The following is a 25,826-nucleotide window of genomic DNA, read 5'->3' on the forward strand; positions in this document are numbered from 1 at the left end:
CAGAATAAGAGTAGCTTTAGTGGGTCAGACCAAAATCCCAGCAGACCAAGGTCTTGAACTGACAAGACCAAAGCAGATGCCCAGAGAAGACAATCAAAAAATGAAGACAAGTATACGGTGCTTGCCCAAGCAGCAAGCATCCCTCGGGTAATTCTTCTGGATTGCACATCACAACTCAAAAAACCTGAATTGCTCCACTGAACACAGAGCATTTTCACTTGTTCCCTGCTGTCCTAGTCAGCAAGCCCTACTCATGTTTCAAATGTTGTCTTATAAAACAGAATAGGATCTCACTGATGAATGTATCTTCTACAAAATCATCCTGGTTGGCAAAAAGCAGGCAGCACAGACTCACTCACTCCTCCAATTCTTAGAATTAAAGGGTTCTTTACTCTTGACAGGAAATAATAAAGCTCAAGGGTAATTAAGTCAAAAGGGTAATTCAATCTCTGTAACTACACAATTCTTGGCTGTTAAAAACAGAGACTATTCAGGCTCTACTGAGGCCTCTGAGCTCAGAACAAAAGCAATTGCCCCTGTTGTGGGATTCCTCTGAGCAGCCCAGCTGAGAACTGAGTTCACCTGCCTCAGTGGGCCAGCAACCATTGATTGCTATTCTGCCGAACTAGATTCAAGTTAACTTAGCCTTATCCATCAATAGGAAACTATGTTTTTTACTTGGTTTTCTGATTTGAAAGGACTAAGAGGGAAACCCTCCATTGCACTGCTGAATTAAGACTCTTAGTTAAGGCTCTTTGCTATCTAGTCAACATTTCTCCTTTGGTAGGGCATAGCAAGTACAGTAGTTCTTCATTGTTTTATTTCTTCTGGTTGGGTAGGGGAAAAAACATCATAAATCGCAAGTATAAATATTCTAACTTTATGTTTTTGGAAATATTTATTATGGCTTCCTTTAACACTTCAGTCTTTTTGCCTTTGTTGGTCTGCATATTCCTAAACACCTCCTTACTGACCTTTAGATGCTCCTCAACATTTCTTCAGGCATACTGCCACAGGCAGATACTGAAACTTCTCCAGTATCAGGGAGAATACAAGAATTTCTTCACTTCAGAAAGCATTTTATTATCATAGGTTTTTTTTTGCTTACTTTTTCTTTTCCTCTCTACAACTGCATGACATAACTAAGTCATGTTCAGCTTTTAATGTTGTATAATCCCTGTATTCTTCCTCTAAGCAACTGCTACCCAGGCCAGCTCTGGGTATGCCACTTAGTAATTTCTAGCTTACAAACCTCTCTCTGGTAAGTGGCCTGAACTTCACACTTGACTTCATACTTTCTGCTTGACTTCAAACCTTCCACCTGATTGTTTTGCTCCATTACTCCCACTCACTTCTATCCTTGTCTCCATTTGTCTGAGGGATCTAACAGACCAAAAAGGAAACACATGAACTTTGAGCTCATATCATAAACATTTTATCTTAGGATCTTAAGGCAGTCTAAAGGTGTTAACAGCACACATCTCCAACTTAAGCCCTACCTTATGCTGCTCTTCCTGTTTGTAATGCTTGTTCTAAAAACATCTGATGGCAAAAGTTTAAGCCTTTACATTTTTGGTGCCAGTTTAGCACTTAGCTTAGAATGTGGAGAATTCAAACAGCAGCAAAGAACAACGTTTTTTTCTAAGTCCGTTTGAGATGCCCTCCCCCCTTTTTTTTAAAGATCCATTTACCTAACTATCTAGCCAAATCATATGCAAGTCTTGAGAAAACTAATTACTTATTCAAAAGGGTCAAGAATTTGTCACTGATAGACCACAGATGGGAATACAGTTGAACTGTATCACAAATAAATGTTTGAATTGTACTACAAATGTAAAACTGAAGTTCACCTTTAACGATAAAGCAAAGACTCATATCCCTGCAGGGATGAAAACCAACAAAATCAATCCAATCTTTCCTTCAGAGGAAAAGAATAAAATTCAATTTTGCCCACTGAGAGCACAGGAAGAGGAAAGGGAGAGAAAATACACCAAAAATCAGTTATTGGCCCAGATAACAAGGCAGAATTAGAATGCAGTCCTTGTGCAGATCAGTATTTGATTCAAAGCATTACTAAATATTAAAGGTTTAAATGCTTATTGGCAACATTTAAAGCCATTCACTATGCAGGGAACAATTTTAAATTCCATTGGGAGCATTTCCTCACCTCCCAATGAGTCGGCAACGAGAGTGATATATAAAGGGGCAACTGAAGACACTGTCATGCCATTGTTAGCTACTTTAGGCCTGCACACGTACGGACATTGCACATTGCTAGCAGCTCCTAAAGCTGGCTATGAAGTCTATTATATTAAACATAGAAGGCCAAAAACCACAGACTATTCAGGAGAGATCTAGCAAACTATGGTGCCTAAGTACTCAGAGAAGTTCAGAAACACCTTAGAAAAGAATGATGCTTTAAGGAAAACCAGAAAGATGATTTTTAAGTAACATCACTTCTGCAGTGATGAAATAACATTCTCCTAGCAGACAAAGCCTCTGCAGTTTTTTGCTGGGTGAGAACACATGAATGCATGTTTTATATTTTACAGTCAAACTGAAAGAGCTATTATGGGTCTTAGGAATGCAAAAAATAATTATATTTTAATTAATTTTATTACTTTTGCAGTCAAGCTTTTGAAAAAAAAATCTGGTAAAATAAACACATGTCTTAGGGAAAAGAAAAAAAATATAAAAGTAACAGCATTAAAAAAGAGACGCCTTTAAGGCTACTGCAATGATTTACTGCTTAGTATAATGTCCCTGATGCACTTAGGGATGAAAGAATTAACTTTCAAGTCTGTCACTCTACAGATTCACAGGGGAAAGGTATAATGTCAACTGAATTAAAGAAGATAGATGATTTGATAGATTCTAGAGAGCAATCACAATATTCAGGACACAGAGTGACATGGTAGTGGCAAATAAGGATTGACAGTATAAAAGGCAAGGAAGAGGCAAGTCAACCTCCAAATATCTATGCTGTGGAAACAAAGGGACATATAACCAAGTGCTGAGTTTGAGTCCTAGGGAGGAAGACAAAGGAACAGCAACATTTTAAAGTGGTTTTAGAAATTAAACTTTCATTTATTATGAAGAGCACTAGGCGGTCTTCACTTTGCTAAATATGCATGTTCTACATTTTAACATGAACTTCTTCCAGAATTATAAAGTAGCTCTGGAATAAGACACGACCAGGAAAAAAAAAAAAAAACATATAGAGATGAGACTCTAAAGGAAAAGAAACTGTTTAAAGTCTAATACAGAAGAATCAGATTGAGCGCAAAACATCTTCTCAGCAGAAGAAATCACGCAGAAACATCCCACTTGCTGGTAATGCAGAGTTTTAGCTCCTCAGACATCTTTTGAGATAGACAGAGAACTGTTTTAAACCTTCTTACCTGGGGGAATTTGCGTTTGATAGACGTCAGGGCTCCCTCTGGGAGTTTGGCAAGCTCTGAATCTCTGACTGCATGCACTGTTGTGGCTCGAGGTTGATGGGTTAATGCCTCTACCTAGAAGAAGGAGGAAATAAAATAGCAAAGCTTTAAAGATTGTTTTTGCAATATGGCGTGAATTAAGCGTCAGGAATAAGAAACCGAATCAGACAATCTCAAGAATTAGACTGCCATATTCCTTGCTCACATACACTCATAACAGATCACACTATTGTCTCCCAAGAGCTCTTATAGAGGCTGCTTACTGAAGGCATATCCATTTGCAAGAAGTAGTATCTAGTTAATCCAGGTCTGAAAAACCTGTGTTCCGCTATCTCAGACAGTCTCATTTTTGTGCAGAACAAGCACCTAGAGTATCACAACAAGAGAAGGCTTCTGCAAAGTCTCGCACGCAGACCATGCCTAAACAAACTGATCATAAAAACTCTTTTTACAGCTCACCAGAACAGCAGTCACGTTGAGCAAGCACTCAGCTCACGTATCACAACAGAAATCCATGGTACATCTCCTGAAACACTTCTAATTGGGGAAAAAAAATTACACAAAAAGAACCCTAATACACCACTTACATGCTCCTTTTTTCCCTTTTATTTTTTTTCCAATGCCACCCTGAAATAATTTTGGGGAACTCTCACTCAGGTATTTCAAAGGAAATTCAACTTGAGAGGAAAATGAAACTAAGGACCAACCTAAAAATTAAAGAAAGGAATGACGAGCAAAGAAATGTAGAGAAATGCTGTGCTGAGAATCTGCACCGTGCTGAGAATCTGCACCACCTGCGCCTTGCTGATAATGTACTGGGGAGTGTTAGTGAGTTGTCCTTGGCCAGCTGGGAATGGGGAGCTATGTGGGAAAGAGTAGTTAGCCGTCTCTGGTAAACAACTTTGCGGAGCTGGGAAAGAGCCTATGTGGCCGGGACATAGCAACCCCCCTAGCAACCAATCGTAGCTAACCTGGATATCCCTCAGATGCTTGTAGGTATAAATATATGTGCATTTCCGCTAATAAACGGAGCAAGATCTAAACTCATATTGGGATCGTGTCTTGTAATCCGGCTCGGCTCCCGTAAAGGCCTGTGCAGTTGTCCTGCGCCTGGTTCCAACAAAGAAACAGATTTTTTTTTTCTGTTTTTTGTTTGTTTTTCCAATTCCTGCTTTCACGCTTCCATAGCACAGGGATGCACGCAGGCAAAGGCATGCACAAACCTGAACATGCCCCCTCTTTGCTTTTAGAAGCCTTTTTTTGATGAAGGTGGGCACTTAAACACGATGAGCATGCCATGAAAGCTAATACAGAAATGTGTCGCTTCACAGGGGAAACCTGAGACAACACAAGCAACTGTTGGATTTTCAGCACCATGCTGCAAACTGCAGTTGTTTTGCTAAAGCACTCTGGAATCCCCCATTGCATTTTCTGGAGATGTCTGAAGCCATTCGGGTTTTCATTTTGTTCTGAAATGCAGAAAACAAATTCCCTAGTGAGATATCTCCAAATGCCTAATGAGATGGTCCGCCAGGCAAGATGGCATTACCTGGAACTCAGGCATGAGCTCCACCCTTTAACTGGATAGTAACAGCCTGCTGCACAATTTTGCAAGTTTTATCAATATGCAATGTTTACTGGAGTTTAAATCCATACATTGCAATTTTTAAGTGTAACATGTCCAAAAGTTTGTGGTGGAACTTGGTGTAACCAAAAGTAATGCTCTCATTGGAAAGCTAGAGCCCAGGCAAATAAAATATCACATATTGTGTATTGACTAGGCTGTGCCAACTCCCCAGGCATGGAGTTCTGCCCATAGGGGAAGAAAATGAAGAGGCACACAGCTCTACAAGGCCACTTGCAACAAGCGGGGATGCCTGGAAAGCTACCTGGGGACAAAGTGTCCAGTTCAGCTAGCCAGAGCAGCTCGGTCTCAAAAACCTGCTATTGGTCCAGAACATGGCTAATATTAAACTCCTTCCAACAGCCAGTACTAAAGGGATTGTATAAATACCAACTGTTATCCATGAAAAACTGCATAGGTAAACGTCATTTTGCAAGACGTGCCAGTGATGTTTTATTATGCAATGACATTTACTGAGTTTCCTTAGGTGCTCTCTGAGCCAATCTTCCTCTACCCAGGGCAAGTCTTCCTCTCTCCAGGCTTCTTCTCTTGTCCCTAGGGCCTGGGGCTCTAAAGGGCTGCCCTTGGTAAACACCAAAGCAAAGAAAGCCTTCAGCAACTCTGCTTTTTCTGTGTTATTCGTAACCAGGGTATCCATCCCGTTCACCAGCTGACCCACGTTTGCCCCGATCTTCCTTTTGCTCTTAATATATTTGAAACTGTTTTTCTTGTTATTTTTAACATTCCTTGCCAGATTGCGTTCCAGACATGCCTTAGCTTTCCTTGTTGCATCTCTGCATTCCCTGACAACGTTCCTGTATTTCTCCCGGGGGCCTGTCCTTTTTTCCACATTCTTTATACCGCCTTCTTCTGCTTGAGCATTGCCACAAGCTCCCTGCTCATCCACGCAGGTCTCCTGCCCCCTCTGCCTGACTTCTTACACACAGGGATGCACTGTTGATGGGCGTGGAGTAAGTGCCACTTGAAAACTAACCAGCTCTCTTGGGCCCCCCTTCCTTCTAGGGCTCTAGCCCATGGGATTCTTCCGAGGAGGTCTCCGAAGAGGCTAAAGTTGGCCCTCCTGAAGTCCATGGTTGCAAGGCTACTTACAGGCCTGCCTTCTCCTTGTTGGATCCTGAACTCCACCAACTCATGGTCCCTCTCTATTTGTTAGCACGAGGTCCAGTAGCCCACCTCTCCTCGTCAGCTCCTCCACAACCTGCGTCAAAAAATTATCAACACTCTGCAGGAACTTCCAGGATTGTTTGTGCCTGGCTGTGTTGTCCTTCCAGTTGATGTCGGGGTAGTTGAAGTCCCCCATGAGAACCAGGGCCTGTGACCGTGAGGCAACATCCAGCTGACTATAGAAGGCCTCATCAACTTCCTTATCCTGGTCAGGTGGCCTGTAGCAGACACTCACCACAGTGTCTCCCACATTAGCCTGCCCTTTAACCCTTACCCACAAGCTCTCAACTCGCTCATCACCCACCCCTCAGGCCGAGCTCCATGCACTCCCATTGCTGTCTCACATGAAGAGCAACTCGAGCACTTCACCTTCCCGGCCTGTCCTTCCTAACAAGCACATAGCCTTCCATGACAGCGTTCCAGTCATGTGAGCTGTCCCACTGTGTCTCCATGATTGCAACAAGATCATGACGCTGGGACCGCACACAGATCTCCAGTTCGTCCTGCTTATTCCCCATGCTTCATGCATTGGTGTACAGGCATTTCAAGGAAGTAATGGAGCCTGCAGGTTTTCCAGGAGGGGTGAAAGAGGACCTTCTCTAACCATATCCTATCCTCACTTCCCCACTACCATACTGGATGCTGTCTGACTTTGGCTGCATGGTACTGATTGCTCTGTCTGTGACACTCCCCTTGCCCCTTCTTGCTTATGTCACACCAGTCTTCAAAAAAGGCAAGGAAGAGGACCCAGGCAACTACAGGCCTGTCAGCCTCAACTCCATCCCCAGAAAAGTGATGGAAAGGCTCATACTGGCCATTGTCTCCAGGCACGCGGAGGACAAGAAGGTGCTCAAGAGTAGTCAGCATGGATTCACCAAGGGGAAATCATGCTCGACTAACCTGATAGCCTTCTATGATGGAATGACCAGCTGGATAGATGAGGGGAGAGTGGTGGATGTCATCTATCTCGACTTCACCAAGGCTTTTGACACCGTCCCTCACAACATCCTCCTGGGCAAGCTCTGGAAATATGGGATAGATGAGTGCACAGTGAGGTGGATTAGGAACTGGCTGGATGGCAGAGCTCAGAGGGTGGTGATCAGCGGTGCAGAGTCTATTTGGAGGCCTGTAGCTAGCGGGGTGCCCCAGGGCTCAGTCCTCAGTCCAGTCCTGCTCAATTTATTCATCAGTAACTTGGATGAAGGGGTGGAGCACAGCCTCAGCAAATTTGCTGATGATACCAAACTGGGGTATCAGCTGCTCCTCCCAGAGGGCTGCGCTGCCATCCAGAGGGACCTGGACACACTGGACAACTGGGCGGTGAAAAACCTCATGAAATTCAACAAGGCCAAGTGCAAGGTCCAGCTCCTGGGGAGGAATAACCCCAGACACCAGTACAGGCTGGAGACCAACCTCTGGAGAGCAGCTCTGCAGAGAGGGACCTGGGCATCATGGTGGAGGACAAGGGGACCATGAGGCAGCAGTGTACCCTCGTAGCCAAGAAGGCCAATGGGATCCTGAGGTACGTTAAGAAGAGTGTCTCCAGCAGGTTGAGGGAGGTGAGCCTGACCCTCTGCTCAGCCCTGGTGAGGCCACATCTGGGGAACTGTGTCCAGCTCTGCGCTCTACAGTACAAGAGGGATGTGGACCTGATCAGTGTCTATAAATACCTTAAGGGAGGGCAGTGAGGAGGATGGTGCTGGCCTCTTTTCAGTGGTGGCCACAGACAGAACTAGAGGAAACGGCCACAAAATGAAGCATCAAAAGTTCCACAGGAACTTAAGAAAAAATTTCTTAACAGTGAGGGTGACAGAGCACTGGAACAGGCTGCCCAGAGAGGTTGTGGAGTCTCCTCCTCAGGAGATCTTCAAAATCCACTTGAACGCAGCCGCGTGCCACATGCTCTAGGTGACCCTGCACGTGCAGGGGGTTGGACTAGATGACCTCTAAAGGTCCCTTCCAACCTTAAGGATTCTATGATTCTGTGATAAAATGCAGCGTGGCAGTGTCCAACATGGCCCCAGGTACAGATGACATTTAAATTAAATATATAGATCATAAAGGGGTGGGGGGGCAGGGGCAGTCATGCATGACTGCCACCCAATAAATTTACAAAGCCTTCTTTGGGTTCCCCAGGTGGTCACTTATCTCCATCTCCTGTTAGGATCTTTTAATCCCCGTTTTTGGAGCTGTAATTTAACTTCCTTACCCTTAAATCAGGTTGAAATGTTTCAGTTGCTGAACTAGATCCCTTTCTTCTCAGGCCCTTATCACCTGGTGAGGTTTAATTTGTATAAAGAAAAAAAAAACACTCAAAGTGTTCTGCTCTTTTGTTATATGCAAGGAAATAAAACTGTGCCCTAAAGGACTTGCAAGGAAAGAAGAGCTTTGTAGAAAAGGGAATAAAAATTTACCTTTATAGCAAAGCCTCCAAGATTTCTTTCATTTATTTTTATTTCAAATTGTGAATTTGACAGTTCTATGTGAGTGGTGCCTAGTCCTGGGCAGTACAGAGGGAGAGGTAGAGATTTTTCCTAAATCTCTGTTATAGAGAGCCCTTCGGAGCCCCAGAGCACGTGGCCCCTGCAGCACTTTCAGTACTGGCAGCCCAGCAGCTGGAGGGACTTCACCACCTGCAATTCCCAAACTGTAGGGCATGGATCTTGTACTGCTTTTACATGCACATTCAGGACAAGTCTCACCATTAGCTGTGACATTTTCGTACTCTGGGGAACACCTGGGTCACACACACCTCATACCTGCACACTTGTGTTCTCCTTTCCTCTTGGATCACTATACGCAGCAACCATGAACTACTTCTATAACTATTTGTATAATTCTTCTTCATCCTTGGAAATAAGATTTCTCATTTGATATTTGGACCATCTGTAGGATTATTCTCAGCCTTCACTACACTCTCACTTTTTCCCATTCTTTATGCTCTGGTTAAAAAAAGAAAAGCTTTTTTTTTTTTTTTTATTTTGTAGTAGTTTTACACTTTCAACATGAAAAAAAATCTGACAAATCGAATAGTCCTATGGCTCTTCCCATTTCCTTGGGAAAGCAAAGAGACTCTAACCATCGAAAAATAGCTCTCCTTGCTAGGAAACTATAAAGATTAAATACAGAAAAGAAAAAGGTGCAAAAAACTTGTTTCAAGTGGTATTTATTCTGATTTTTCTTTTGCAAACAACTTTCATGCAATGTTTTCCTTCACTTAAAGTAATTTCAATCTTTAATTTCAATCTCCTCGGCCCAGTGAAGCTTTTTTTTTCCCAGCTTTCTAAATAGCACAAAACTTGGCTCTTCCAAGTCTACAGCAGCCAAACATGGCTAAGCCATCTCCATAACGGTAACAAATGTTTCAGGAGATAATAGCATTATCATCTTCCAAGTCTTATCCAATTTGACCCTAAAGGAGGAGGAAATTAGACCAAAACCACTGAGTACATCAATAAATGAAAACCACCCATGGCTGCCTGAGCTCCTTCCCAGACTACCATAATCTTTATTCACTCATGGCAGCCTGAACACAGCTGTGGCGTTTACTCTAGGACAAAAGGGTGGCCTCTTTCCTACTGCTGTCAGGGTTCTTTTCAACCTCAAGTCATCGTGACAGCTTGCGGGTGGCAAAACAGCCCGCCTCTGGCCCTCGGTTCTCTCACAACACTCGCTCTTTCCTCCTTGCCAGTTGGCCTCCAAATCCATCCAGCCCATCCAGCAGCCGCATTTCCATCACTGGTCACCTGTCTCAGGAACCAGTTCTGCCCTTCGGTTCCTCTTTTATGACAAGTGCCAACAACTTCTCATCTTTCTCCTTTCTCTATCATGTCCTCAAAAGTCCATCTGTCCTCCATTGCCTTGACTTTCATCTACAACTACTGAATCTTCCGTGAGGGCTACATGAAGCAATGGTGCAAATACTATTAATAAACTCACACAAAGGACCGTATAAAATTTGAGCGTTATATATTCTGCACTCCTTGTACTTGGTTATAAATATTACCGTAGGTCTCGTTTCTTCCTTCCCTGCTGCAGGTCTGTTATTCTTGACCTTAACAAAAAGGAAATAAAAATCCTATCAAAAGATTTGGGCTCTTAGTACTGCCCCTCTCAGTTAATCCTGACAGGTTTTTCTTTCCTTAGTTTAGTATTAAACAGTGACAAAACACATGTTTGATGGCACAACCCTAACTACAAAGTGAGAGCAGCTATTCTTGTGTTTAGCCTTAAGCATTTTCGAGCCCTCACGGACTTAACTGACCAACACAGGGACTAGTCTATCCTCAGCTGGCCCACAAAAGAAATCACTTCTCCACACAAGTCCAGCCTCCCTTTAGTACTTTATTGGGCAAGTACTCTCACAACCAAGGTGCAAAGTGCAAGTAATTCCAAAAATACAGTTCTGGTGTAGATTACTCCTTTTTGAGTGAACTTTCAAGCCTGCCTAGAGCAGTGGTACACGGCTCCTGCATTGGTCAGCATTCCAAGTCAACAGATAACACTTCTCTCCCAGCCTTCCAGCAGCAGCATGTTCATAAGCAATGTGGCTCTTCCCAGATGCTCCCTTACACTCTTCTCATTTATTTTCAGAATATACTGAATCTACTTTCTCCTCTTTCATAGCTCCTATTCCACCCTGGGAGTCTTCTCTCACAACAAACCTTACCAATTTTCTCCCAGCTACTAGCAAATAAAAAGCAGTAATCTTTATACAGCAAGGATGCATCACATTTAAGCCCTCGCACTGCTACCCTCCAGACACAATACTGTACAAGGGAGCAGCAGGCACTGAAATGAAAAGATTAGTTGGAAAAATAACTCAGGAAGGAGGTTAGGAGACCAAGGATTAAGTTATATAACTTAGACTCTTCCTCTTAGCAAAACCCTATCTGCAGAAGCCACAATTACTGCCCACAGAGTAGGTCGATACGTGCAGCCTTTAAATTTTCACGTTCACTCAATGTCCCTTGAGCAAGAATTAGCAACCTAAAACAAGTCTCTCTCATAGAGGGGTGTATAGCGTTTTGGACACACTTCTCAGCGCGAACACAGCGCAGCTCCACATGCAAATAGCTCTGCTCAACCCACCTCAAGTCTGAGCTGAGCATGCGAATGGCCCAGAGGTCCATGGGTTAACAGTGCATCCTATGCTCCAAAACATGAGCCAGCCCAGCGGTTCCACACAAGCGGTGCCTGACAGAAACGGGAAGTCCACGAAGAGATAGCAGGAGACACAAGGGACAAGGATAAAGTTCACCACAAAGAAAGGAGATGTTCCAGGTAACGCAGAAGAAGAAATAACAACACTGACATCTACTGTTGGTTTATGAGGCTCAAGGAGAAGAGGACAGCAAGCCAGATAGATGCTGTGGTACCTGTCTCACATCTCCATCCCCAACACAAGTACTGTGATGGTTCAGGCAGACCAATGTCCCATGCACACCTTTCACAGCAGTGTTTTTGCTAGCCTAGGACAGAGGATGAAGCTGCAAGTGCAGACTGCAGGCAGTGTAACATTATCCATGGTGCATGAAGGGCAACAAACATTTCACAGAACAGGTTTTTTCCCTGGTTTAAGCACGTAGCTCTGAGACTTCAACTCATCTGAGCTGAAGCCGCAAACAGACACTACATTAATCTCAAATATGTTTTCTGCAGTCATCGGTTAAGAAGGATGCGACACATTAACTTGTTTGTATTAGAGAGGGCAAAGACAGGAGACGCTGCTAGAAGCAGCGAAATGAGTGGGCTGAGCAACCCGAGAGGCCGCAGATTGCTGGGGCTCGGGAGCCCTGCCAGTGGGTGGCCGCAGTGACCATGGCTTGAGCCGCCCTCTTCTGCAGGCTCTCGCGTGCCACATTAACCCTTTGGTTGAGGACAGCTGGCATTCGAGCCCTGCACAGCAAAGAATCCGAACATTACTCTTCTCAAAATATGTGCATAGATACAAATTATACTGTATATATAAGTAAATATGTATATATGCATACATATAGAAAAGCAAGAGCAGGCTTGCAACCTTTTGTATGAAGGCAGTGGGAGTCACACCACTAGCTCTCCATTGCTCCATTTTGTAACAGTGCAAACAGGGCTTTTGCAGCAGTGAATGTAACTAAAGGACTGAGGAGGGAAAGGTTTCAGCTGGGGGAAGAGAATTAATAACAGCCCTATCTAGTGTGCTTAAGCTCAGTCCTTATTTACACATGGCTTTTGAAAAGATGGGAAGTTGCACCCCTCATCCAAAAAGTACAGTCCATCAAATCATACTAAAAAATATACATACATACCCACAGAAATAATATAAATTATATAAATACACACACACTTTACATCCCTCCAAGTTGTTTGAAGAGCACCTACAAGTGCAATGCCACTGAGAGGCATATCACACTCGTGTTATGCTGAAATTATACTTGAATTTCAGTGATACAAGTACCAGATCGTGGTGACTTGGTGGAAGACCTTCCAAAGAACAGAGATCCAATGGTCTTTCACTCAGCTTCACACTACACGACTGCCAAATACCTAACCCCCCGGAACACAAGCCACCTTATTCCCCCTTTTTGCTGAGCAAAATTCACCTGCCTTCCCATTTGCACCGTGTCAGGTGTTTCTCCACATTAAAAACATCGACACCAGATCTCTTTGTTAACAGCACTTGTCAAAAAGAAAAATTGCATCTGTTTTATCAGCAGGAAATTTAGCTGGAAGGAGGGAGACAAAACAGTTTAAGGAACATGTTGACAGAAATCACCCATCTGAAACTCAGCAGGTCACAGTTTCTATCACGAGCCAAAGATCCTAGTACTCCCCAAAGTGCATTTGGCTAAGGAGATAAATCTCTCTGCTGTTTTCCATGTGGCAAACAAAGCCAAGTGACTTCATAATATGAACACCAAAGAAATTAATATGAGAACTTATTAAAACTGACATTTGTGGTTTTGCTAGCCAGCAACAAAACTTCTAACCTACAGGACAGTAATTCTCATTTACAAATGTTATTTTGCTTTTATCACCTAGTAAAATTTGGGGGCAAACCATACTTGTCACAAAGGAATTTGAAAAACATGCAGTGTTCAACAGCTCAGAGGCATGAGTGAAGAGGTCCCTAGGAAACAGAGGTACAGAAAGCCAGAGTCGAGGACTCACAGCCACGACCATGGAGCACAGGCCTAGAAACCAGGACATGGGTTCCTAGTTTCAGTCTAACACCAGCTCAGCTGTGCAAATGTCACTGCTTTTTCTCAGCTCTCCCTCTATGTCACTTCTCAGCCGCTAAATACCATCATCTCATGTTTACAGATTCACACCTAAGATGCTAAGCAAATAATAGTTTTTAGCAATGCATTACTGAGGCAGGTTGAGGAGAAACAGAGAGAGAAACACCTCCCTCCAGCACCACTTCTCCAGCCTCCTGCTCACGCCAAGGAGGCTCTTGGACCTCCTCCCCCTCATCTTTCCATAGATAGAACTGCACACACGGGGCTGCTCAGAGGTGGCCTAGCCTGAATTAACCTGAAAGCAGTTTTGAGCAACTAGAAGCTTTATCAGCAGAAGAGTTTGCCTTCGGGAAAAAAAATCTATGTAGATAATGTGCAGAAAGGTCAAAATGCTTTGAGAGAAAAAAAAAAAAAAAAAAAAAGAAAGAAAAAAAGTGCCCCACGATGTAAGCCAGCCTTTACAGAATATAATTTGCCCCATTTTTGTGATGTTGGCAGGAGCAGCGATACTGCTACTTTCAGAAGAGGTTTATGATAACACTAGCACTGATAGAAAGCAAAAGCCTGATGGCTATTACCCTGATACTAATGTTGCCTTTGAGGCTTCTTTGACCATTAAAGGTTTTCTGAGAGTCCGTATTACGTTTCAGAAGGACAACGCTCTGAACCCCCTAAGAAATTCGAAGCCATTTACAGATTACTCTTGGTCTTCACATTTTCAGAGAGGGAAAAAAAAGCCATGCACATTTAATCATGTTAACATTAACGAGATGAATAGCTTAATGACTCAAACTATGCATAATATCCATTACAGTTTGATTTCTTGCACAGCAGAAGCTGTCTGCTGCAGTGCTGGCCCTATCAGGGTGTTTTTTCCCCCCTTAACTTGGCGCTTGTGCTGCCATGCATTGGAACAGAGGGCTATTGTACAAATGCTTTTCTGCACCCATTTTGCTATGCAGTTTCCAAAAATGACTAGGTATTAAGCCCTATTAATAAGAGGCATTCCAGTTCAATAAAAAGGATCCTCAAGGAACCAAAGCATTTTTGCAATTTTGCCAATCAGGCATTTTTGAAAGCCAATTGCTTTGCCAGTAAGACATTGCGGGCAACGATTTTCTGAAGCCAGTAGCCACAAGTAAGTCCAATTCTAAACTAAATAAACCTAATAGCTTTTAAAAGTAATGTCACTGACTCCCCTAAGAACTGCAAGGTATTAATTAGTCTCAATCACTGCAACCTTAGCTCAGGAAGCCTCTTAAGACAATCTCAGGCTTGACCGAAATAAAAAAAATCCAGTAACCAAGAAGGTTCTACTCCATCCAGACATCTGAGGGAAGGGGGTAGCTTGTAAGGAGCTTTTTGGTAGAACATCTTTCTGCAAGAGCATCCCATCTGGATGCTTCCCGTCTGGAAGAACCTGCTTTGCTCCCCAGCTTCATCAGCTGTGCTAAGGATGACCCTAAGTGTCAAAGTCTGGGCCAACAACAACTTGAAGAAAAATAAAGAGCAGCTAGTATAGTATTTTCAACAACAAAGAGAATCCATTTTATCAACACATTTGTTATTTCCTCAGGGGGATTTTTGCATGTGGTGGGAATGAGGCTAGCTCTCAACTTCTTATGTCACATAAGAATATAAAGTGGTGAAAAACAAGGTGCAATGTTCATAAGCACATTGGTGGAAAATGACACCAGCAAATTAAAAGATTTTATCCAAAACGGGTAAATTATAGTCTATGGGCAATAATGCTATTGTCAGCTGTATTTCAAGTGGGAGGGAATTACTTAATGGCATCACTGTATGTAAATAAAATACACGGAAGGCCCACAGAGAAGTCTTAAAAACCACCGATACAACGACTAGCACTGCCCGTCCGTAGGGTCAGCAGCAGCAGCATCCCTCCAGAAAGGCTTTCGGCAAGTAGATTCATTTTCACACAGAATCCCTGAATGGTTAAGGTTGGAAGGGACCTCTAGAGATCATCTAGTCCAACGCCCCTGCACATGCAGGGTCACCTACAGCACGAGCGTTGCCAGAAGGTCAAGGGAGGGGATCCTCCCCCTCTACTCAGCTCTGGTGAGGCCACACCTGGAGTATTGGGCGCAGTTCTGGGCTCCCCAGTACAAGAAGGATATTAAGCTTCTAGAGAGGGTCCAGCAGAGAGCCATGAAGATGATTAAGGGACTGGAGCATTTGTCATATGAGGAAATACTCATACGATGAGCTGGGCCTGTTCAGTCTGGAAAAAAGAAGGTTGAGAGAAGATTTGATCAATGTGTTCAAATACCTGAGGGGTGAATGTAGGGAGAATGGGGCCAGACTCTTCTCTGTGGTGGCAGGTGACAGGAGGAGGGGTAACGGGTGTAAGTGGAAACCCGGGCAGTTCCACCTCCATGTGAGGAAGAATTTCTTTCCTGTGAGGATGGCAGAGCCCTGGAACAGGCTTCCCAGAGAGGCTGTGAAGTCTCCTTCTCTGGAGATCTTCAAAACCCACTTGGATGCCACCCTGTACCACGTGTGCATACCTAGAGCTTGGTGGCTTTTCCAAGAATACCACCAGGCAGGCAAACTTTCGGGTTTCTAATTTGTTCTTCTCTCACTGAACTGACAGACCTCTGAAACAGATGCCAATGAGTCAGTTTAAGGAACAAAACAGTTTGAACCATAAGCTTAGGCTTGGGAACACACATATAGGTTTAAAAGCTAATGAAGCCTCCTGAAATCCTTTATGATGCGGGACTTCTCTTCCAAAAGCAGAGATGACAGATAGTCATCTCCTGCACATATGATATCTAGCATTTTAAAAGTACTGAGACAAAGACAATAAACAGAAATAGATTAACTACAAATTCTTATATTTAGTTAGGGTTGTCAGTGCAGAATAACATAGGAGGTTTTGGAAGGAGGTTGAAGAGAGTGTCGCTGCTTGGCCAAACTATCCATAAATTTGTTCTCACGAGCATCTAGAAACCTCCACTTACTTTGCTTTCTGGAACAAAACTATAGCAGGCTTTTGAAATTTTATAACAGATGTTACACAATGAGAATAAACAAATCTTTTTAAAAGGAAAAATGTCATTTTACTAATGCCCTCTGTAAAGAATGGTTACAGTAATCTTGGCAATCTTTACAAAACCTCCCCCATGTTTTCGGAAGACAGCCAGACCATTAAGTTTCGTTCAACAAATGGCAGCATGAGTCAGTGGCTCTGGGAGCTGCAGGTAGGAAGGAGTAGATGACATCCGCAGAGTCACAAAAATCTTGAAATGATTCATGTCATAACATGGATCCAGAAAAGTAACTTATAGCTTACACAAAGTTTAATCGATATTTTTGTATCCGTACCCAGGAACTTACGAGCCAACCTGGTACCACTGCAGCAAACACATCCCAGCCTATCCAGGGAATCAACCTCTCACTTCTCGCCATATAACAGTTGAGCCAGTGTGGAAGGTTACACCAAAAAGTGGCACTACTTATTGCAGAGGGAGAAAGAGGTCAGGCCATGCAGAGAGGGCAAGCTGTAGAATTTCTTATGCATCAGTAGTGCTCAGTTTCTGATCGTGCCACTCAAATAACACCTTTGGCAGGCTTCCAGTCCCAAATCAGCTCTCTAGCCATGCACTTCGCCTTTCTCTACTTAGTCTCTCTGTAAGATGAATTTCATTCTGTACCACTAATACCAACTGTCGTGCTTTCTTTATTCAGAGGTACACAATTTCTGTGTATAAAAAGATATGCATTAAATATTTACTTTGCAGCTTGGAAAGAAAAAAGGGGCCTGAACAATAATCTCAGCATTTCAGAAGCCTTCTAATTTCAAACATAAAAGCCACACAAACCACCCGTGCTTATCACAGAGAATTGTAATTTCAGTTGTTCGAATAGGTCTAAGAAGTGAGAAAATGAATAGGAGAGACTAAACACTGATAGACACTACAATTTGAAATAAAGAGCTGCTCTAATATTTTTTATGAGGTCAACTGCACAATTGCCAAGCAACCAGATGTTGCTTTCAGGTTAGCTCTGCTTTGAGCAGCAAGTCAGACTAGGAGCCTACAGAGGCTAAACTCAATCGACTAAACACAATCTGTGTTTCGAAACCTCTTCAAAGCACTACTTAGGCCACAGTACAGGTTATATGTCTCAAAAGAAAAGGAGGAAGAAAACATACACACACGAACACTGTACTGGGTTTTTTGGTTTAATTGTGTGAGGGTTTCCCACCCCCCCACCTCTACCCGCCTTTTTTTCCCCTCTCCTTAGAAAAGACTCTAATAATCCATTACACACATTATTATTAAAGTTCCCAGCTAAAAGTGGCTTTACAGCTTTTAAACTTGTGAAAGTCCTTACCCTAAGACTTACACCTGATCAGAGAGGGATCTCACAATCTCATTTTGAGTATTCAGTGTGGAACCAATGTCAACTTCTAAGCTGAATATTTAGGTTGTGAAATTTGCTCTTACCACTCCGATTAAGTCTCCTCGGCCATATTCACCAGTCAGGTGCTTTTTTCCATCATCCATCCGTATGACAGAGCGAAGTCGACCATTCAACACAATGTAGGTGCAGTCTGACTTATCACCCTGCCTGCAGAAAGGGCCATCAATAATGAGCATTAATAAAGCATCTTTGCTCAGCAAATGCATCCCGAATCATTTAGTAAGTTCATCATCTTCTCCTTATTTTCTTAAAGTCCACAGTGCAGTGTTTAATCAAGAGTTAAACATTACATGCAAATAAGAAATTGAATAGGCTTCAGTTAATAAGGAACTTGGAATTACATTTAATCTTTAAATGTATGAACGCTAAACGAGTGGTTAGTGTTAGGTGTGGAAGCTGATGACCAGAATGTAAATATCTTCTAGAGAGGCTTGTTACTATTTAGAGCAGGAGCTTTTATCACTGCAAGATTGAAATGGGAGTGTAGAAAAATTCTGCAGGCTGAACAGAAAAAAAACACACTAAGTGGCTCAAGATCTGGATTCCTTTCCTGTGTACAACTTAAGCTTGAATGGAAGTTTTTGCCATATAAAGTCCGCATGATAGTGCTGGTTGGCATGCAGATTTCCAGTGGAACACAGCACACAGACCAAGTGCAATCCCTCTGATCCTAGAGTTAATCTTAGCATGAGGAATCCCAAAAGATGCTGACAAGAACTTAACAACCATGACTTTTTTAGTGCAAAACAATCCAAGATTCCCATTAGAACTGCAGTAGTAGTTAAAAAACACACCACACCCTAAAATTATTATATGGCACGCGTACTAAATTAGACCTTTTTCTCTCTCATGATTGCAACAATATCATAACTCAAATGCATCCTAGTACCAAGTCCATAAAACTAAGTTCAAGTATACTTTGAACTTAAAGATAACCAAGGATAACAGTGCACATTTGCAAGTTACTGCTGAACAAGTCCAGTTGAATTTACTTTCAGTTTTGCTTTTCCTTTTATTTTATAAAAGCTGAAAAGCTCCTTGAACAATAATCTTCATGCTCTTGGTAATGCAGAAACATAAAACTGTTTGGTCTCTTAATTACCACTTCTGCAACTTTAAAAGCTTACCAAGACAATGTACAGTATGAGGAATAGAATTTTTATGCCACCTGTAGGCAAGAGACTAAAGAGATGTTGAAAGGTACTGCAGAAAAATCTTTAATAGGTAGACAGAGAAGCCCTACGGAATGGTTGGTATATTCTGCCTAGGAAGTGCTATACTCCACCTGTCACAAAAAGCAGCACAATTCTTAGCTTTAAAAGCATATGTTTTCAACAGAGAATTTTGTCTACGTCTCACCTGTAAACGGCTCGTCCAGCCTCAACCTCCATCCAATCCAGGGCAAAGTCAATCTGCCTGACGAACGAGGACATTCGCTTTACAACAGTGTGGGCCACCCCCAGAACGACACTGGGCTGCTCCCGCATTATCCTAGGAGATTAAACACGAGAGTGCTATTCCAGCAGGAAAAGGCACATGCAAACAGCTTCCCCAAAACTCAACGCAACTGTTACCTATGCAGCTGAGCAGCTAAATATGCTTTACCTTCAACAATTATTATATGCTCATGCATGCACTCTCCAACATTGACCTTCACACTGCATGGCAATACAATAAAATATGAAGAGGCCACCCTTCCTGTCTAGCCAAAAATCAAATGTCACTGGCCACCTAACACTGTCCTACTGGCAATAGGACTACACAAGTAGAATGCTTGCTCAACTTGCCGTTTGGACCATTTCCTATCTTTAACTGGGCAGCTGGAGGCACGAGAGCCATGCCAGAACTTGAACCACCCTCCAAAACTCCCCTTCAGAGTTTCTTACTCTCAGGAAGATGTTGGCATTGCCTTGAAGACCAGCCCTCCCTGCCTTTCCAAACCTCTTGGTCTGTCAGACAAACACGTATTCAACCAGTTTCACCTACATTTTTTCAGGCCAAAACTCTAATAAATTAAGGTACTTTTATTTTTTATGGCCCCAGAATAACCACAGACATCAGTACAGGCTGGGGACCGACCTTCTGGAGAGCAGCTCTGCAGAGAAAGACCTGGGTGTCATGGTGGACGACAAGGTGACCATGAGGCAGCAGTGTGCCCTTGTGGCCAAAAAGGCCAATGCCATCCTGGGGTGTGTTAAGAAGAGCATCTCCACGAGGTCGAGGGAGGTGAGCCTGCCCCTCTACTCAGCCCTGGTGAGGCAACATCTGGAGAACTGTGTCCAGTTCTGGGCTCCCCAGTACAAGAGGGATGTGGAGCTGCTGGAGAGAGTCCAACACAGGGCTACAAGGATGATCAGGGGCCTGGAACATCTGCCCTATGAGGAGAGGCTGAGGGAGGTGGGCCTGTTCAGCCTGGAGAAGAGAAGGCTGAGAAGGGACCTGAGCAGTGTCTGTAAGTAACTCGAGGGAGGGAGGAGGATGGTGCTGGCCTCTTTTCAGTGGTGGCCACAGACAGAACTAGAGGAAATGGCCACAAAATGAAGCACCAAAAGTTCCACAGGAATTTAAGGAAAAGTTTCTTGACAGTGAGGGTGACAGAGCACTGGAACAGGCTGCCCAGAGAGGTTGTGGAGTCTCCTTTCCTGGAGATCTTCAAAACCCGCTTGCACGCAGCCCTGTGTAACTTGCTCTAGGTGACCCTGCATGTGCAAGGGGGTTGGACTAGATCATCTCTAAACGTCCCTTCCAACCTTAATGATTATATGATTCTATGACAGGTCATAAAGAACCAAAATATCTTTTAATAAAACTTCTGATCTTTATATAGAACCTTTGGATGATGCTTGAAGGTCTATAGACTAACAGATCTTTATAGACCTATAAAAATATTCAGTAGTGTTCCCAAAAGGAAGAAATGATGAGATTGTTGCAGATTTCAGCTGTCAGTGATAATTGCAACCTATAAACTTCGACTGCCAGACATGAGGAAAATCATTCTCACAGATACCTGACAGCTGCTGAAAGATCTCACTTCTCATCCCTTACAGCCCAAGGATCACCGCATCCCATCAGTTTTGTTCATGTAAGTGCTCACATTCTCCCTGCAGTAGAATACTATTCCACGTGAAGCAATGGATCATTTTTCATATCACCACAGTAAAACCTCTCAGTGCAAGTATCTCCCCTGCTCCTGGGCAAAATCAAAAGCAACTGCGTTCTGGCTGGGGCACAGCTGACTACCATAGAGCAGGTAGTTCACAAGAGGGCACAATTCAGGAAGAAGGGAGCAGATAAGTATGTGGATCCAGCATGTGAAGCATGATATAAATGACAGATCTAAATCAAAGATAACCTAAAGCAAAAATGAAAAAGAAAAAATATAAATATACAGTATGTTTTTTGATTACAGTGTAGAAGTCAGACTCTACTTAGAAGCTGAAATCTACTAAGGAGGCCATGCCTACATGGGAATTTTCACTATGCAAGTCCTGTGAGCTTCTTATTCATCCTTCTCACCCTAAGGAGCAGAAAGCACAAGAGAACAGCACTGAAAGAGCCGTGTCTGAGTATGTCCCCGGGCTGGAATGCAGTTCTTCATGGACCACTGGAACCTGGTAGAATTTAAAGGATACCTCAATAGCGATATACAAATTGAGAGCATGATATCAAAAACAGATCCACCAGGAGGCTCTTTACTGTCTGCATCAGGCACAGAAATCATCCTACCGCTTCTACAATATCAGTTTTGTCATTCCTTCATTCTAGAGCTGCATCCAGAGACACAGAACCGACAGCACCTCTCAACATAGCCCCAGGGCACTGCAGGCCATCATGTCTGTCATGTTCATCACACTTGACTACCCTCAACTATCCTTTACCCAGTGCCTCAAACTACTACTTTTTGCAGTGACAAATCTAAATGTTTCTTCACTCAAAATCCCTGAATTTGAAAGGAAGTAGACTTGTTGGAGTATGTCCCTGTTCCGTATTAACTCATCCCTCTCATATTCCTGCACTCATAGGTGCTACTACACAAAGTGAGTATCTACTTTTACATATAGCATCATTTACAATCCAGCCATTGAAAATAGAGGAAGGCAGCTCTTCTCCTGCGCCCTTCATCTTGCCCCTAGGTTTCCAAGCCCTCCAGCACCTCCTACGCAGGATCCCTACAGATCACCTTGATTTCATTCAGCTCATCGCATTAAGAAATGTTATGGACATAAGCCATGATGTTATCTCATGGAAACTTTAACACATTAACAGGATTTGGAGCACAGGATGAAGAAGCTGGGAAAGCCACAGACTAAATCAAGCAAGCAACTTCCCCCCCTTACACTCAGAGTCCAACCGCTGTCTCAGCTACTCCACATTAGATAAATCCCCTGAAGACTCTTGAATGGTTTAGATCATTATTTTTTACTGCACTCCCATGAAGCTCTCTGCTGTGATCAACAGAAGCCTTTTACTCCATTTCCTCCCTCAAGATAGGTACCTTAATACATATGCATTCTACATGTAACTTAGAACCAGGGTGTTCTTATTCAGTCTGGAGCTCCTTGCTATTTCACTGCACACACAGCCTTTACAGGTGTGTTAGCATGCAAGATAAAAACCCACCCTTAGGCACAAGAAGAAAGAGAAAAAGCAGATTTCTTCCCCATTCTTGCCTTTTGTTTCCTTCCTTTCACTAGGGCATTTTGGTGTTTGCCCTTCTGCTAGGCACAAGCAGGGCACTGGGAAAAGCAAAAACTGCAGCTTGTCCTCCAGAAAACTGGTTTTGAAGGTGTCCTCAGGATTCTGTATTCGAAAGCCAACCAAACATAGCTATGAGAAGCTAAAGCACTTTCTACAACAGCCTGGGTTTTAGGCAGATATTCTTGTGAATGTAAGTCCATACTCAGCGGGGCTGGCAATACCAAATAAAATCAAAGCATTTCTGCTTCTCTAGCAGACGCACACAATTCCATTCTAAAACATGAAATTTTTTGAAGCAGAAAATGTGGCAGAGTCGTGCTCCCCAGCACTGCAGAATCCAGACACACTCCCTCAAGGAATTTTGGTGACAACTTGATTACACCATTCGTCAGGAGACACCAACAGTTGCAGCATAGGCACTGCACACCAAGTGCATCGCCTCAGCAAAATAGCAAGGCATTTAAGGTATAAACTATATAATTAGCTTGTGTCACCCCTATACTTACACTCGACATTTACAGATATTTAGCCATTTTAGTACTATGTAAAAGGTTCCTGCCCAAAAGTTTCAGTCGAAAGGTTTTAATGTGTTGGCCAACATCCAGCATGTAATTCCAAACCCTCGGCTGTTCCCATTACGTGTTTTTTTGCCTACCAGTAACCATATTCTTCCTGTTTTGCCACCTCATTAATAACTGGATCATCTTCATACTGTTCTGGAGCAGCTCAAAGAAAAAAATAGTAACAATAATAAATTTGACAAGGAAGATTGCAATTCTGCAGTATTCCTGAGATTATGGTCAACTTTCTCCTGGTCAGTTATTAGGATAAGAACAACAACAACAACAACAACAACAAAATAACAATCCTGCAAGATTGGGCGTGAGGGAGAAAGCCTAAGGCTGTAGGATTAGGCACACAGAATTACACAGAACAGTGGAAAATAACACAGTTCTCGCTTTATCGGCAGGTTTTTCTTTTTAAAAGTGCTGGAAGCAAAAAAGAACCAACTTAGAGGTGGAGAAACCTCATGTTTTCAAAGTTTTTCTACAAGAAAAAGAAGAAAAACTGGTTTGATGAAACAATTAAGTGAACTTGAAAGTCAAAAATGAGTAGAGGATAGAGGTGGAGTTTAGAAGAAGCATTTCTGATATTGCACAGAATTACACAAGAGGGGAGCATTTACCAGAAAGTCAGAGAGGTGATATCTGCCACATTGTCCTGCAAGAACAGGGTCAACCAAGAACGCTGCAGAGAACATGCTCATTTTTTAATAGAATACAGTCCATTTCTTGAGGAGAAAAAAAAAAAGGCAGAATCTTATTCTACAGTAGACTTGACAACAAACAGACAGTTAAACCTACTTAAAACTAAAAAGTGAGAAGGGACATACAAATTAATAGAGAACTAGAAAACACATCCTTGGAAATTACTACTATGTAGGACATTTCAAACAAATGTCAAAACATGTTGCTAGGAAGAGAAGCTAGAGAGACTTATCCAATATAACTGTTGAGTCTTAGAAGAGATCAGGGAAGGATTCGAAATTATTAATCATTAGTAGGGGACAATGAGATTAGCCACAGTCACTCTCCTGGTGCTGATTTGGAGTCTTGGTTTTGAATCCATATCCACACACATATCACCCTTTAAGATGCAAGTCACAAGACATATTACAGGGTCAAGAAAGGAATCCGTCTCGCCAAGAGGCATTATTCTTCTTCAGTCTCTGCTGTTAGAGTGAAAAACCTGTGGTTCCATTAAGACTGATTGTTCCCAATGGATCACAACAGCCTTCACCAATTAACTCCACTATGGCTGGAAGGAGAACCGAGGAAGCTCTCCAGTAAAAACAAGTAATGAGTTTAAGAGAAAGGGCCTGACCAAAAAAATTTAAAATAAAAAACACACTTAAATTAAGCATGGGTTCCAGCCAGCATTTTATTATTTAAATTATGACTGTGTGTATGGATGTTGGCCATAAATCAGTCCTCACAGGGCTAAGTGCTCTATAAACCTGGAAAAAAAGTGACAATTGTCTTTTCAGTATTATCACATTCATTGCATTACCTCTTGCTGGAGATAAAATCATTTATAAGTGACTTCAGCTCATCTGGATGCTTAAAATCCTCCTGCAAGTTACCTCATTTGTGAGGAGATGCACCCCAGCAATGCTACACCACTCTTGCTCAGAAAGGTCATAAAAATAAATAAATATTCCCATGGCAAAACTCACTCATAGAAATGAGACTTGGAAATAGACAGGAAGCTGCAGTCCCGATTGGCCTTGATGGTGAAAATCAGCGGCTCCCCAGTAAGCACAGCCAGCTGGCCAACAAGCTCTCCTGGATGGGTGATGAAGAGACAGGTGTCCTCCTCAGAGTCAATCTTCCGCTGGTACACATGGAGCATCCCCGAGATCACAAAGCAAACATTAACATCCTGGAGAAGACACAGACAGAGCTCAATAAAATCCCCACTGTTTTGAAAGCAGTTATTACCATGATATCACAGCCAATCTGTTTGCCAGAAAGGTCTCCATAGTCTTTAAATGATTAAGCAATAAAATAAAGCACAATGGTGAATTATTAAAAGCAGGTTATGAATATTTAAAACTAAGCAGACAAAACACTGAAAAATCGTGTTTCTCTTCTCATGGTTCTGAACAAACAAAAGGCTCCAACTGTAAGACTTCAGAAAATAAGGACAGAACTGCAGAGATGACGGGATAATCAGAGTAGCACCAATGAGGGATACTGCACTACAGCAAACTACAGTAAAATTGTAATTGGAGCTGCCCTTACCTGCTTTGCATAAGCTTTTCCGGTTATCTCATAGTATTATAAATGAATCCTGTTCTAAAAAAGTGCACTTAGGCTATAATCAAAATATATTTTGCTATAAACAAATAACATTGGATTTCCATTGCACAAGGAAAAAATACTGCATTAATAATACTGCGAGTCTTGTGGGTTAGAACAAGTTTTTCCAAAGACTAGACTTGCTGGTCTGGAAAAGAGATGTCTTAGGACATGGGGAGGAGTCATAGGCACGAGTGGCATAGAGAAGATGGATATGGCACAACTGTTGTGTCTTCCAGCACGGAAAACAGAGGACAAAAATCAGCTCATAAGATACAAAAGCCAACAGAAGGAGGAGGTCCTTTGTGCAGTATTTAGCTACACTGTGGAAATACATCCTATAGCA

At 42.7% G+C, this 25,826-nt stretch overlaps 1 protein-coding gene across 1 annotated transcript in view; it reads right to left on the reverse strand.

Moving 5' to 3' along the window:
* Nucleotides 1-25,826, reverse strand: part of PNPLA7 (patatin like domain 7, lysophospholipase) — a 113,643-nt gene that overhangs the window by 64,149 nt on the left and 23,668 nt on the right. Inside the window, exons 16-19 of the mRNA XM_088532172.1 lie at nt 24,856-25,061; nt 19,281-19,412; nt 17,945-18,068; nt 3,402-3,515 (exon numbers count right to left, since the gene is read on the reverse strand). Of these exons, the coding sequence (XP_088388298.1) occupies nt 3,402-3,515; nt 17,945-18,068; nt 19,281-19,412; nt 24,856-25,061 (576 nt within the window). The remainder of the gene's footprint in view (nt 1-3,401; nt 3,516-17,944; nt 18,069-19,280; nt 19,413-24,855; nt 25,062-25,826) is intronic.

The sequence above is a fragment of the Tinamus guttatus genome, unplaced genomic scaffold, assembly GCF_059628265.1.
Source record: "Tinamus guttatus ecotype Peru unplaced genomic scaffold, ASM5962826v1 Tinamus_guttatus_pri_ptg000457l, whole genome shotgun sequence".
NCBI classification, from domain to species: Eukaryota; Metazoa; Chordata; class Aves; order Tinamiformes; family Tinamidae; genus Tinamus; species Tinamus guttatus.